At 33.1% G+C, this 14,849-nt stretch overlaps 2 protein-coding genes across 12 annotated transcripts in view; one reads left to right on the plus strand and one right to left on the minus strand.

The window, feature by feature from the left end:
• The window catches only part of LOC105248518 (sterile alpha and TIR motif-containing protein 1), a 93,894-nt gene extending 83,570 nt beyond the window's left edge, over nucleotides 1-10,324 (plus strand). For 8 of the 9 annotated variants that reach the window (XM_011253350.3, XM_011253349.3, XM_011253347.3 and 5 more), the window contains 5 exons: nucleotides 3,555-3,656; nucleotides 5,611-7,641; nucleotides 8,019-8,185; nucleotides 8,493-8,714; nucleotides 10,144-10,324. In XM_011253350.3, the coding sequence (XP_011251652.1) occupies nucleotides 3,555-3,656; nucleotides 5,611-7,641; nucleotides 8,019-8,185; nucleotides 8,493-8,682 (2,490 nt within the window). In that variant the 3' untranslated portion in view covers nucleotides 8,683-8,714; nucleotides 10,144-10,324. Of the gene's footprint in view, nucleotides 1-3,554; nucleotides 3,657-5,610; nucleotides 7,642-8,018; nucleotides 8,186-8,492; nucleotides 8,715-9,186; nucleotides 9,225-10,143 lie in introns of all 9 variants that reach the window. The other variant, XR_002192424.2, reaches the window with a different exon arrangement.
• On the minus strand, nucleotides 10,243-14,630 carry LOC105248517 (histone H3.3). 3 transcript variants are annotated; one of them, XM_011253345.3, is made up of 6 exons: nucleotides 14,570-14,630; nucleotides 14,372-14,427; nucleotides 14,057-14,096; nucleotides 13,761-13,918; nucleotides 13,065-13,254; nucleotides 10,243-10,455 (listed from the first exon to the last, which is right to left on the minus strand). In XM_011253345.3, exons 2-5 carry the CDS (start codon nucleotides 14,395-14,397, stop codon nucleotides 13,083-13,085), a joined length of 396 nt encoding a protein of 131 aa, XP_011251647.1. In that variant the 5' UTR covers nucleotides 14,398-14,427; nucleotides 14,570-14,630; the 3' UTR covers nucleotides 10,243-10,455; nucleotides 13,065-13,082. The 3 variants fall into 3 exon arrangements, with proteins under 3 accessions (XP_011251647.1, XP_011251644.1, XP_025262937.1); XM_011253342.3 differs by lacking the exon at nucleotides 14,570-14,630 and having other exon boundaries at nucleotides 14,372-14,563; XM_025407152.1 differs by lacking the exons at nucleotides 13,065-13,254; nucleotides 14,570-14,630 and having other exon boundaries at nucleotides 14,372-14,563.
• Nucleotides 14,631-14,849: the final 219 nt, after the last annotated feature.

Below are 14,849 nucleotides of genomic sequence, written 5' to 3' on the forward strand. Positions count from 1 at the left end.
TTATCGAATCGACCAATGAGAGCCACAGTGATAAAAGCTCAATGAAAATTTGATAAAACGCTCGGCGACATCTTGGCGGAAATTACCGCAAGATTACAATTTATAAACAGCTTTTTCTTCTTTCGTGCAAATTCAATCGAATTTATGAGGCTGTGGAGATCATTTGGAAGAACAAAGCGTCTTACAACGGGAAGCTTTGCTTGTTATAATTGTTTGATTAACGTGAAATCATTCTCTTTAATTAATAATAATTTTTGTGTTTTTTTGTACATGGCTATTATAATCATACGTAATATAATTATTACGAGGTTGAAACTGAAAGCACAAATTGAATCAATAAAGAAATTTATACAGGGGAGAAGAGGTTAATTTTATTCTAATCGAGAGTCTGTAATCCCTTCAACATTCATATATAAATCATCAATGTGATAGGGTGCAGCTGTGAGCGAATAATGCATCAGTGGCTGTCTGTCAGTGTTTAACGTTGTCGGTCGTCCGTAGAATACGAATCGAGACGAACGACGAGTCATTCGCGATTCGAGAGAATCTGCTCGTGGACTATTTCTAGACTAGGCGAAAAATAGCAACGACACGATGCAACGTTGAGACCTCTTTTAAAAAGCCGCACCGATTACGCGATCGATGTGCGAAATGCATTTCTCTCTCTGTCTCTGATTCATAGTGGCGTACACATAGTGGGCGTAACGAAATTAAATTCTCTCGCGGGGTAGTGAATCGAGCTTAAACACAGTTCAGATTAGTTTGCGCCGCGCTGCCATTACGTTCGCGACCGCAGTGATTTATTGTTACCGCATTCTTTGTGTTGTACAATTAGTAACGCCAAATAGTGGCGATTCTTGATTTTTCATCTGTAAATATTTTGACGAATGTGTGTGACTCGTAATTATTTAATTAAATAATAATTTAATTAAATAAATAATTTAATTAAATAAATAATTTAATTTAATTAAACATAATTTAATTTAATTTAATTATAAATAATATTAATTATTTAATTAAAAAATAATCTAGCTTGGAATAATTAAGAAAAGTACCTTGCAAGATCTCTATTGAATTAATTTATTTCATTGGAATTATAATTAAATAAAAGAAATTTGATTAAAATTAATTTGAGATACTCTTACATTGGTTAATAAAAAAATAATTTGATAATTGTGCTCTATTTTTCAGATTTTTCTTTAATAAAAATTTCTTTAATAAAAAATAATGAATTATCTTCTGTGAAAGAAAATATTTATTTCGAGCAATGCAATTTGTTTAAATAAAAAGGGATAATTGTCGTCAAATATTCATTTTTATTTTCCATATTAAAAGAGTGATGTGAATCTCAATTAAAATATGAGTGCACCGTGGCCGATACATCGTGGAATATTGCATCGAAAACAATTCGAACGATCGCGAGTGGTGAGTCCGAGGAAATGTTTCATATTCTTTTTTGACATCTAGTAATTTCCTCGGTAAATTACTATGAATCGTAACGAACGGGCAATTCTTAACATGAAGCATTTTGATGTAACATTTTGAGAAACGTATATGAGACAACGTTCTACTGACGTAAATGCCTTTGAAAAATATTCGATGATCGTTAAAAATATTCCGTTCATATTCGAAAAACCGCATATTTAAAATTGAAGATTTGTTTATACAAAGAATTTTCAAAATATCACATGCGATCGCCTAAAAATAAAACAAAGCAGACCTCGTGTAAATGAATATATTCGTTACTTTTGTAAATAAAATGTCGAAAGTCGACGAGAAAATTTTTCACGAGAGTATAAAAAGAGAACACGCAACATTGAATTATTATAAAAAATAAAAAATATATATTATTAAAATATATATTAAATATTAAATATTATATATTAAAATATAGTATATTAAAATGTTTAAATTTAAAAAAATGATCATATTATTCAATGCTAGAAAATAGTCATTGCTCAAAACCGCAATAAATACACTCGATTAATTCGAGGATGACTTTGGTATCCTAAATATTCAAATTTAATGGGATGTAAAAAATGCAACTATTATTAATTATTGTTCTATCAGAACGAAATGATAAATCTTCGAGATACAGAGTACATCGAGTGAGACAGACAAGCTTTTCGCGACGAGATAACGCTTTTCCTCTTTCGGCAATACGTTTATATGCGATATTATCGTAGACGTCACGAATCACGAATCAAGATAGAAGATAGTATAATGGAAGTAGCGGATCGAACTTAATACGTCGTATAATAGACGGCCGTGACGACACGATTGAATTATATTTAGAGAAATACGTCAAGAGAGGGAAGGAGAGAAATCGACATTCGAGACGAACGAGATCGACGCACTTTCCACAATGCGGATCATTGTATCGCGAAGTGTTGCGGGGAAAAGGACCGTTGTGCTATCGACACTTGTAAAAACGCGGCAATAGAAAAGCGATAAGAAAGGTGCGTCATATCATATCATCGGGATACCGTGGTATTTAATACAATTAATACAATTGGATGCTGGATATTTATGTGTATCAGGAATTGATTAGTTACAATTAAGCATTAATTATTCGAATCAAAGTATTGTTTCTCTTCTTCGGTGAAAAAATAGATAAGAACGAAATGTAAAGTGTTTCTATGTGAATTTTTATACATGAAACATTTAATATTATTTTATACATTTAATTTTATTGAATATATGAATTTATGAATGTATTATTTGATTCAAATTAAGCACGATAAAAAATAAAAATTTTAAGATAAATAAAACATTAAAATAATTTTTTAAACAGTCATTTCTTTTTTTACAATGTATTATATGTGTTATAATTAAATTTTTATGCTGTTGTGATATACCTCGATTTCTTATGTTAATCATGGTAATGATTGTACGAGGGATTTAAATGACAGAAATGCATATCTCATTATGCGTTATTGCGCGCAAAGTGCATGTTGTGGCTACATGTCGGATCATCGAAAAAATCATTCATCGTTTCGAATACAGTGCAACAGTTGTGCTCTCTCAATATAAGATACTATCATCTATCTGCTACTGCAAATTAGTGAGTGCGTTATAAGTGGACCTTCGATAATATGCGTTAATTCCTTGCAACGCGCGGAATGTTATATAGGGTGTCGTTACTATAAGGAATGTCTGTTTTATTTCGTATTTATACATGTACAAGAATCATACTGGATTTTGTGACATGAATATTTTTTTCGGAGAAATAAAAATCAAGTAACAAAATTGAAACAATATATTAAATATAATAAAAATAACATAATTGATATTTTATAAATAATAAAATAAATAATTTTATAAATTTATAAGTTTTAGAAATAATTCTTAATCACAAAAGCGTATATTTTTCTTGAATAAATATTAATAATAGATAATAATTATAAATATAAATTACAAAACAAATGTTAATCTTTTTGTGATAATAATATAATAAATATAGTATTTTCTAGGACAATAAATTTATAAAAGATAAATTTCAAATTCAAAAATAGGAGATAAATATATCGATTGCGTGTATTTTTTATTTACAGGAACAGAGAAGCTTGAAAGCTGGCGATCTATCGCATCAGGAGAGCAACAATATGGCAGCGTCTACGATAAAACTCCACAGCGATTCGTTTACTTCTGAAAAGGTAAAAGATCGAATATTAATCGTTTTTTTTTTTTTTTTTTGTAAATTAAATCATTATAAAATTTTTGCTTTACATAAAATAATCATTAATTAATTCATATATTTTTACAATCATCAGTAGATTATAGAAAATAAAATAATACAAAAATAATAGTAGAAAATAATAGTAGAAAATAAAATAAAATAATACAAAATAATATACTTATATAATTAAAATTTTATTTAAAATTAATAAAAAAATAATAATTTGAAAAATTCTTTAGTAGATATAAAATATTTCGAAATAATAGATAAGATATATTCGATGATTTTAAATTACTTATTTAATATTTCTTAGATATTGTTGGGGTTCATAAAATTGCAGACTAGCAACTTCAGCAAATTTTACTAATATCATATCCACTTTATATTTGTTGAACGCGATTTTATTTATGAAAATGATCGCGATTGATCTAACAATAAGATCACTATGCGACAATGTGTAATGTGTCGTCGCTTTGCGGAAAAACTCGAGACGCAATTTTCTCGTTTTACATTCGCACTTCTGGCGAATCACCAAGCTTTAAAACATCACACGGGTAGCGACACAGCCTAAATTGTAAATCGTCATCCTTAACGACGGCGGAGAACGCGATTGGGGCGGCTGCGCCGCATTTTGGCACATTTTGGATCGCGTCGGCGTTTAATGCATTTCTTCGCGATACACCGGGCGGTGATTTAAACGCCAGTGAGCTTTGCGGTCGGGCTTCAGTCGAAAAGTGAATTCGCGTGATTCGACAGCGGCTGCGAGAGAAGCGTAATACACTCGTTCGTTCCGGAAAACATTACATTCGTTCGGCAAGATGATGCTGAGGAAGTGCAGCCTCGACTCGCGAATGGTAAATGAACGCCATGTGAGATTGGCACAATTTAAGGGCGTAAAAATGTTTTTTGAGAGGTTGATTGTTTTTATTATTTTTTATGAAATATTTTGTACATTAATCATTATACATATGTGATAGAAAATTTCAAATTCTTTAAATGAACGCGGAAAAATATAAAGAAATCATATTTTGTAATGTTGCAATTATATATTTATAGAATTCTAGAAAATTAATATATAATATTTATATATTATTGATAAAATATATAATTGCGAAATATTAAAACACTCACTTATGGAGAGATATTTATTAGAAATTACTAATTTTTTCAATTGTTTAAATTATTTATTAGAATAATAAAAAATATTAGAAATATTATTTGAAATATATAATTATAAAATATTCATAAAATATTGTAAGCTTTAATAATAGTGTAATAATAGTTAATAATATTTGAGAAATTTATATTGAAAAATCGTAAACTTTTGATTCAAATTTTTATGGATCGAAGGCAAAACGTACACATCTGATATATTGCTACAACATATGTCACTCGTACCGCTTATACTAATTAGCGAGCAATTAGTAAGGCGAGTTTACACTAAGAGAAAAGTTAGAAGTGTTAAGTCATAGAAAAATAAAATACGTAATGTGCGTATTAGTAAACATCAACAACACGAATTACGACATATATAGATATAAGAATATTATTATAAGAAGCAAAAAAATCTTAATAATTAGAAAGAATTATTTGGGATTAAAAGTAAATTGAAAAAATGCATTGTAAGTTTAGCAAAAATTTTTGAATGGACATCTAATATAATCTATAAATTTTATCATATATTATTATATATTTTTACATCATTCAGTAAAAGATATTTAGTATAAATACTCTATTTCTCATCACCATACCATGCTAAACAGCCTGCTAACTTCTGAAGATCATTTTAAAAAATACTTCAAAACATATTTGTAATTTATCCTTCTTAATTACTAAACTCCAACAATATTCCCCAAGACCTTCATGGCAATATTCTTCATGATTTTCCTTAAAATCCGAAAAATTGACAAATGATATTTTCTGCTTCATAGAAAGCGATGGCGGCGCAGCAGCAACGACAAACAGTCACGTCGACCGGCATCTTCAACCACGAGAAACACATGGAGTCAAGCTCGCAGTCAAGCATCACGATCGCGTCCAAGTCTGGTGTGAGCGCATCCAAGATGATCAGCGCAGCGAGTGCGGTGAATCAACTAATGAATGGTATGCGACCACCAACGGCCGAGGACGAGCTACTGTGCCTGCCACTAGACGATCTCGACCTGCTGTGTTCCAAGTCAAATCCGCAGGACGTGGACTGCGCGATCACCAAGTACTGTAGCTTGCTCGACAATTTCGTGGAGCGACTGAAGGCGAACGTCGATGGCTGCAGCAAGAGCAGCAGCGTCAGTTGCGGCAACAAGGCACCCCAGTTGCTAAATAGGGTGAACGAGATCATCCGAAAAGCTTGGGCGGTACCAACGCATGGTCACGAATTGGGCTATACTCTGTGCAACACCCTGAGAATGCGCGGCGGTCTCGATCTCCTAATGTCGAACTGCGTGGCGAACGATCACGAGTTGCAGTTCTCGTCGGCGAGGCTGCTGGAACAATGTCTGACTACGGAGAATCGCGCTCACGTGGTGGAGAACGGCCTGGAGAAGGTGGTGAACGTGGCGTGCGTGTGCACGAAGAACGCCAATTCGGTAGATCACGCGCGCGTCGGCACTGGGATCCTCGAGCACCTGTTCAAGCACAGCGAAGGCACGTGCAGTGATGTGGTCCGGTTGGGCGGTCTGGATGCGGTGCTGTTCGAGTGCCGAAAGAATGACGTGGAGACGCTACGACATTGTGCGGGAGCGCTCGCGAATCTATCATTGTATGGCGGCGCCGAGAATCAGGAGGCGATGATCAAGCGGAAAGTACCGATGTGGCTGTTTCCGCTCGCCTTCCACAACGACGATAATATTAAGTACTATGCCTGTCTGGCGATCGCTGTATTAGTCGCCAACAAGGAGATCGAGGCGGCCGTGCTCAAGTCCGGTACCCTCGACCTCGTCGAGCCGTTTATTACGTCGCACAACCCCTACGAGTTTGCCAAGTCGAACCTGGCGCACGCTCACGGCCAGAGCAAGAACTGGCTGGAGAGGCTCGTACCGGTTTTGAGTTCGAAACGAGAAGAGGCTCGCAATCTAGCGGCCTTCCACTTTTGTATGGAAGCGGGCATCAAGAAGAGGCAGGGCAACACCGAGATATTCCGGACGATCGGCGCGATCGAGCCATTAAAGAAGGTCGCCAGTTGTCCTAACGCAATCGCGTCCAAATATGCGGCTCAGGCATTAAGATTGATCGGTGAAGAAATTCCGCACAAACTCAGCCAACAAGTACCCTTGTGGTCTACCGAGGACGTTCGCGAGTGGGTGAAGCAAATCGGCTTTGCTGAGGTCGCGCCGAACTTTGTGGAGAGTCGAGTGGACGGCGATCTGTTACTGCAGTTGACGGAGGAGAATCTGCGAGAGGACATTGGCCTGACAAACGGTATCATGCGCCGGAGATTCGCTCGAGAGCTGCAGAATCTGAAGAAGATGGCCGACTATAGCAGCCGTGACACTGGTAATTTGAATAGCTTCCTGCAATCAATCGGCCAAGAGTTTTCTATTTATACGTACAGCATGTTAAACGCCGGCGTGGACAAGGATTCGATACGCAATCTCTCGGAGGATCAGTTACTGACCGAATGTGGCATCACCAATAGCATTCACCGACTTAGGATACTCGATGCCATCAAGAACATGCAGCACAATCAATTCAGCTCGTGCGAGTACGAATCGCCAGACAAGTCGCTCGACGTGTTTGTCAGTTATCGCAGATCGAACGGCTCGCAGTTGGCGAGTCTATTGAAAGTGCACCTGCAGCTGCGCGGTTTCTCGGTATTCATTGACGTTGAGAGACTCGAAGCCGGCAAGTTTGACAACAATCTATTGCAGAGCATCAGACAGGCTAAACACTTCCTCCTTGTGCTCACGCCTTCAGCCTTGGAAAGATGTGTACAGGACAGCGAGTGCAAGGATTGGGTTCACAGGGTGAGTCATGATATTCATTATTTTATTTATCTCCTCTTTTGCAGTTATGAAAGATTGGAGAGATTTTATAATCTTTAGTTATATTAAATTTTAATGAGAAAATATATATATTGATTATGTGTTTATTTTTTACTTGGTTAAAAATTCTATATATAAAAAAAAATTTGTTTTATAAATTTACAGTTTTTAAAGAATTTAAAAAAATAAAGAAGATATCTTCCAAAAAATATTTTTAAGAAAAATCTCTAGCTCTAAAAATATTAAATTTAATATTTAATCAAAAATTAAATTAAAATTTAATTAAAAATTAAATATTAAATAATAAATAAATTGCTTTAAAATATATGCTAACTTTATAATGTTCGATTATTTTGCAGGAGATTGTTGCTGCATTGCAATCGCAATGTAACATAATCCCTATCATTGATAACTTTCAATGGCCGGAACCTGAGGAACTTCCCGAGGACATGCGAGCGGTTTGTCACTTTAACGGTGTCCGCTGGATTCACGACTACCAAGATGCCTGCGTAGATAAATTAGAAAGGTAAAATAAAATCAATCTTTTATCTAATCTTTAAATTTTCTTGTACCTATAATTAAAAGAACATGAAACAAGAAAGAAAAAGGCAAGACTCAATTTTCTAAGACAATAGTTAAGACGCTAAAAAATAATCTCCCTTGTTCTAATATAACATATAATTATATTTCTGTTACTATTTAATAATTTTATTCCATTATATCTATAATATTATTCTATCATGTATATAATTTTTTCCTGCATAATTCAATTATACTTTAAAATGTATACAACTATTAAAATAACTCCTATTTTGACTTCTCACAACGTGAAGGTTTATGCGAGGCGAGATACCTGCAAGATCTGAGCTATCCGCCGGAATTCCGCGCAGCATGGCGCCCAAGGACGTAACCCAGCCGAGCACACCGGGCAACACGAATATACGACAGCCGCCTAACTATCAGCGGATGCATAGCAACGAGAGCAGGGGCAGCGATAAAGATTCCACGTGCGGACGAGACTGACTAGATGGCCCGCCCACAGCCATACCGAGCAGGTAGTTATTCCTGATAATGTAACATAGTTCTAATATATTGAGTTTGAGCGAATCGATTTGTCAAAACGTCAGAAAATCTAAAATATTTAAAATCCATTAAACTGGAGCAGCACTAAGTCTGGACTTGGTCACTAACGAAGCTAGGCTGAATGAATTACTACAAATTACATATTTATTAATAAATTCCATTACTAAAAATAATAGAAAGTAACGATAGAATGTTTAAGTAATTGGATTATATAATTAAATTATAAACCGAAAAAAAAAAACGAAAAAAAAAACAAAACTTTTAATATTTTTGAGAATAATTAAAGGAACCAAAGTTTAAATAATTGGAATCAATTTAATTATAATAGATAAAAAGAAGTTTTTATAATAATTTGAATTATTGGATTTTTATTAGTCATTAATGAGTTTACTATTTCGATCTTGAAGCTCTACTAACGCAATATTAATTTTTGTTTTCACGCAGCCGAGATTGCGAATCGCTCTATGACAATCCATGACTAGGTCAGCGATACAAATTCTTTATTAATGTTTAAATGATGTCAATTCGTTATCATCTCGTTGCTTTTGCCAGACCTTTGCATTAAATTATTCCTTGATATCGTTTTAGTACGTTTTCAACCTTAATTGTGTCCTTTTACATGTATGTGCTTGTTGTAAATGTATAGTTTAAGATGGAAGTTTAGGTGGAATCTTGTCTAATCGTATTAAATGTTTACAGTCTATGTGTGAAATCAATATATATAACCTCTTTCTTTCAATAAAATTATGTTTCGCTTACTAAAAATAAGAAGTAATAAATTAAGTAAATAAAATAAAAATAAATAAAATAAAGAAGTAATAAATAAAGTAAATAAAAATAAGTAAAAAATTTATAAAAATAGTTAAATTGAAATTAACTTGAATTCTTAATTTTAATTTTTTAATAACAGATTCTTTGACGGCATTAAAATTTATTAAGAAGATTTTTCAAAAATATATATAATAAATACAAGAATTTTTCTACACATAAACACTATTATTTATGTGGATGTCCAATTGGGATTCAACTTGATACAATTATATTTACAATGTAATTGTGTCAAATAAATCTTCGATATTCAGTATAAGAAAATTTGGAAACAAGTTAAATATAAAATTATTAAAATATAAATTTTTTAAGGAAAGATATAAATATATTAATTTTTTGAATGACTCAATATATCATAGATTTTAACCAAGTAACAAAGATTTAAAATTAATATGAAACTTACACTTTAAAACTTAATTGCAACGAATTTTATTGTAGTTATCAATAAAAATACGCGAAGATATAGCTTCTTATACCTAACATCAAAGAAATTTTAAAACATATATATAAACAGATAAATATATAAAACGCACTGAAAATTTAAGTTTACAACTCGCGTTTTTGCATTTCTAGGCTTAAAAAGTCGTCAAGTCCATCCCGTTGGTTGATGGGCCTACCACCCACATCGCCGCGGTTCAAATTCATGCACGCGCATTCCGGAAATGCCAGTGGTGTTTCGGCAGTACCTCGCAGACCGCCAAGGCAGCCTTCTTCGCCATCGACGCGTTCCCGTTCTTTGGAACTGCTGGATCAGCAGGAACAGGAACGAAAGATGTCGGTCTCCTCTGCGATCGTTCAACGACCACCGCTTCCTAGACCCAGACCGAGGTCACGCAGTCTGGATGGTCTTCTGGATGAAGATGTGAAGAGTGGTGCTGAGGAGTCCTGCGAGAAGCAAAACAAAATGCAGCGTGAGAAAAGTCGATCACTGACAAATCCGGAGGAGGATAAAACCATCTCTGTTTCAAAAGAGAAGCCTAATATTGAAAGTATTGAGTCCAAGGATGAACCAAGGCCGGTTCCTAGAGTGAAATCTAAAATGCCCGACGCTATTGAATTCCAGTCTGAATTGGAGGACCCACAAACGTCTTCGGATAAGAATAAAAACGATAAAGAAATTTTATCAATACGTCCTCCGAAACCGAGTCGGTATTCCAGCTCAGAGCAGTCTTCGACAAGTTCGAGTAAGCACTTTGGAAATCAGGAGCATCAGGTAGAAGAACAAAGAACTGGAGAAACGATACAAGAGAGGCTAATGACGCAAAGTAACAACGAAAAAGACAACTATAATGACGACAAATCAACGATATTGTTGAAAGCATCGAGAAGCTGTGGTGCGGGATTGGATTCTGACGGAAGCATTTCGTCAAATGAATATGGGGGGTCCAGGACTGCGAAAAGCCCGGGTTCGCTGTTATCATTGCCAGCAGGCGCAGAACCTAAGCGCAAACGAAACTTCATGGACAAGTGCGTGAACAAGGTGCGGTCGTTTATGAAGAAGTGAAGCGAAGAGAAACTTCTTGTTATTTAATTCCGCGGACCGTACCGAATATTGGAAATTGAGCGCGCGATATATTATGAAAGATGTCTGAGGGATGAAAATAATGTCTCTATCATCCAACAATTACGCGCGAATTTTAGATATCTAAAAAACCGTTTAAAAAGTTTCCAGAGTCATATTGATAGTTTTAGGACTTTTTAAAAAAATTTAGATATCAAAAAAGTATTTATATAGAAAGAAACGCGAAAGGAAGTTTGAGTTTCTTAAAGTGTTTTAGACATTTCTAGGCTACACTAAATCTTAGATTTAGTTTAAGAAATTAAAAGGCGCATTTTTTAAAAAACTCTATTTAAAGGAAGTTTGGTCGAAGAAGTATATTTTTTGTTTGGAGGTCTTCAGTGTCTTTCAAGTCATTGTTTGCGAAAATTTTCAGCGGTTGTTGCTGTCGGCAATTTCTGAATTTCGCAGCATTGAATAACTTCGCGTATTTACTCTCGCGATGCGAAGATATATTTTGAATTTCATGCGGAATTCGTAATCCGCATTATGTACAATGACAGGCAGCATGAAAGTATATAGCGAAATGTTGTGCCTATACATACGACAAGTGTCTTCATACAAGTCCCAGAATGGGACACATATGTTAATGTGAATTTAGGCTGCTTTTCCAGGTGCCCTTTTGTATTGTATTTTTCTCTCGTTGAATTGTATTGTATACATTATACATATACACTACATTGTGTATGTTAGAAGCAAACGAATCGAGAACGTTTAGCTAAGGCGGCTAGATTGTTATTTGTAATACTATTTTTCTAGACAGTTCTTCTCTATTAGAATCCACGTATGACTCGCATAGTCACGAATTATGGTTGTTCTTGTCGCAGCTAATACCAGAAACATATATACAAGCGTACGGAATGTTCGGTAGTAACTCGTGAACAAGCGACATTCCTTTTTGAAAACTGAGAAGATCTTTAAGAAGTCGATAAATAAAAAGAAATTTTTTTCTTATTAATATTTAATTAAATGTACACCGCGTTGTTTTTTTTGTTGCAGCTCTTAGAATATTTTCGAATTTAAATATCTTGGTAGCTATACTTTGAATTAAGATTCCATTAAAATAGAACCCATCTAAAATTAATTAAAAAAAAAGCTTTACCATCAATTTACACGATTCCTACTTTCCTATTCTAAAATCTCTGTTTTCAATTGATTGTGAATTATTGACATTTTAATATCGTCACCAGAAAAAAAATGGTAAGATGCATTAGCGCAATATACACATTCATTACCGAACATCCGATATAGAATCGTAATCGTTTTTCAAGTCGCGCGATATTTTATTATTTAACATTGTTTTTTTTATCGTATCAATCGCTGATACTCGATTCTCACCGAGAATCGAAATGGCAACGCTTCGATATTCGTAGTTTAAGAGAAATCCGCCTGATTATAGCAAAACTGTATATTTTACCAAAGTTTCGTAAAGTTACGAGTTTTATCGAGATATTTGAATGTTTCGTAAAAATAAATTTTATTTAGCGAAATAATATTTCGCTAAAAATTTTATTTTGCTTCTCTCCAACTCCCTTTTTCGAATGCCTCGAGGAAATATTGCATGAAAAAATCGCGTTCATTGGAAATTGAATTTTTTATTCGTTTTTTTATCAAAAATATCAAACATAGCTTTTATATTAATATAATAAATATGTTTAATTCGTAATACTTTTCATTAGTCATTATGACAATCCTTAAATATAATATGTTCCCAATATTTCAGTGTTTCATATTTTATACTGTCCATTTAATTAATTAAACGTAATAGCATGAAGCAAATTTTCATCTATTAAAATAATATCGTCAAAACTTTACAAGGTTTTATATAATTAGTATGTATCTCTTCTTTTTCATTATTAAAATTTAATTTAATGTTAAAAAATAAAGTTTTTAAAATTCTAATTGTAGAAAAAAAGATACATATATTAAATTTTACCTAAAAAATATAAGATTTTTATCTATTGATAATATCTGAGCGGCCTCTCAATCTGCGCATTAAAACCATATCGTGTCGCATAAGAGTAACCCGTTTGGCGTGCAACGCCAACAGTAATGCATCTTCGAAGAATTGTACGATGTACATCTCTGTTGCCTCTTGTAAGGCTTCGAGGGCAGTAGCTTGTATCCTGTAAATTAGTTCTAATCACATCTACATATCTTTAATCTATCATTTACTGTATGGATTCCATTAAGCATCTATATAATAGTCTTTGTAAATTCTTTTTTTCTTTTTTTATAATTCAATTTAGTAATATCTATAAACTTTAGTATAAAAAAATTAGTATACAGATTTATTATAATATAAAAATATTCTATGAAAATATATATTTTATTATATTTTATATATACTAATATATTATATATATATAATTGAGAAGGATAGAGCATATTCTGCAAAAATATTAACTACAAGAGGTATGTATACATATATATTATAATTTATTACATGTTTCATACATGGAGCGTTCAATGCATATGCATGTAAAAGATAAAATTCTTTTTAATTAATAACACAATTATATCTTCAAATAAAAAAAGATGTAAACTCAAGGAAATCATAGTTAATAAAAAAATGATAAAAACTAATAGAAATTAACTTAATGATCATATAAAAATTAAAAAAAATATTTACTTGTTGATTTCTTGTCTTGGAAATAAGTCCAGCATAATTTGTCTGATTAATCGTGAGAAAGGCAGTCTGGGTATAAGAAAGTGCGTAGTCCTCCTTAGATGCTTAATTTCTTGCAGTACGCGGCTTTTCCTTTTGCGTTTGTTCACTATTACATTTGTCTAAACAATAACAAGCAAATATTAGATGACAGCATTTTAATAGTGACATACTACCTATTTATAATAATTGGGAATATAATTTAATAATTTATATATATACACACAAATGTATATATAATTAATGTAAATGTCATTTACCCTGTTTCTTTCTGTTCCTTCCGCTTCAGATGGAAATGTTCTGAAATAATAAATATGTATTTATATTAAACTATCAAGATATGTAAAATAACAGAAATCAACGCTGATTAATGAACAATAAATTAAATTATTAAATTTTTATCAGACAATACAATACTACAATATTATTAGCAATTAAGTACTTTTAATGTTATATTTATGTTGACTATAGAAAATAATCACAATAAATAAAGGAAATTCTGAAATTAACGAAAACCATAACACACACAGTTAAGATAAGTTTTGCAAATATTAACAATATCGAGGGATATAAACCTGGGTACGGATTTTCGTCGAACCATTATGTGATATCGCGATTATTTTATCAGACACTGCGAACAAGTTCAATCAAAATATTAGATACACGTTTATTAAACAAACAGACTTCTATATGTGTATTATATAGAAGTCTGTGATTAAACATAATAGGCGTCGTCGAGTTGGCGCCAATTTTATGCATAATCTTAACCTTACCATAATCTTAATCTGTAAATACATCCATGAAACAGTCCAAATAACATAGAGAGACAAACCAGAGAGAAGACTGAGATCTAGACTGAGATGTTATGGCCTGCTTTTAAGGCCGCAGCACACACTTTTGCATAAACGCATAACCATAAGTATAAGGAAATTGATTGGTCTCCAAGTATATGCATAAGAAAATGAACCAATCAAATTTCTTATGCTTATGGTTATGCACTTATGCAAAAGTGTGTGCTACGGCCTTTAGGTGATCCTTGAAAGCGATACTCCC

This window comes from Camponotus floridanus, unplaced genomic scaffold (genome assembly GCF_003227725.1).
Source record: "Camponotus floridanus strain SB8 unplaced genomic scaffold, Cflo_v7.5 scaffold164, whole genome shotgun sequence".
Lineage (NCBI taxonomy): Eukaryota > Metazoa > Arthropoda > Insecta > Hymenoptera > Formicidae > Camponotus > Camponotus floridanus.

Excerpts from the sequence above, each read along its gene's own strand:
- LOC105248517 (XM_011253345.3), bottom strand. The coding sequence starts at position 14,397 with ATGGTTCGACGAAAATCCGTACCCAG. Across the intron at positions 14,097-14,371 it reads CGACGAAAATCCGTACCCAG|AACATTTCCATCTGAAGCGG; the intron begins GTTTATATCCCT and ends TTATTATTTCAG. Across the intron at positions 13,255-13,760 it reads CCAAGACAAGAAATCAACAA|GATACAAGCTACTGCCCTCG; the intron begins GTAAATATTTTT and ends ACTAATTTACAG.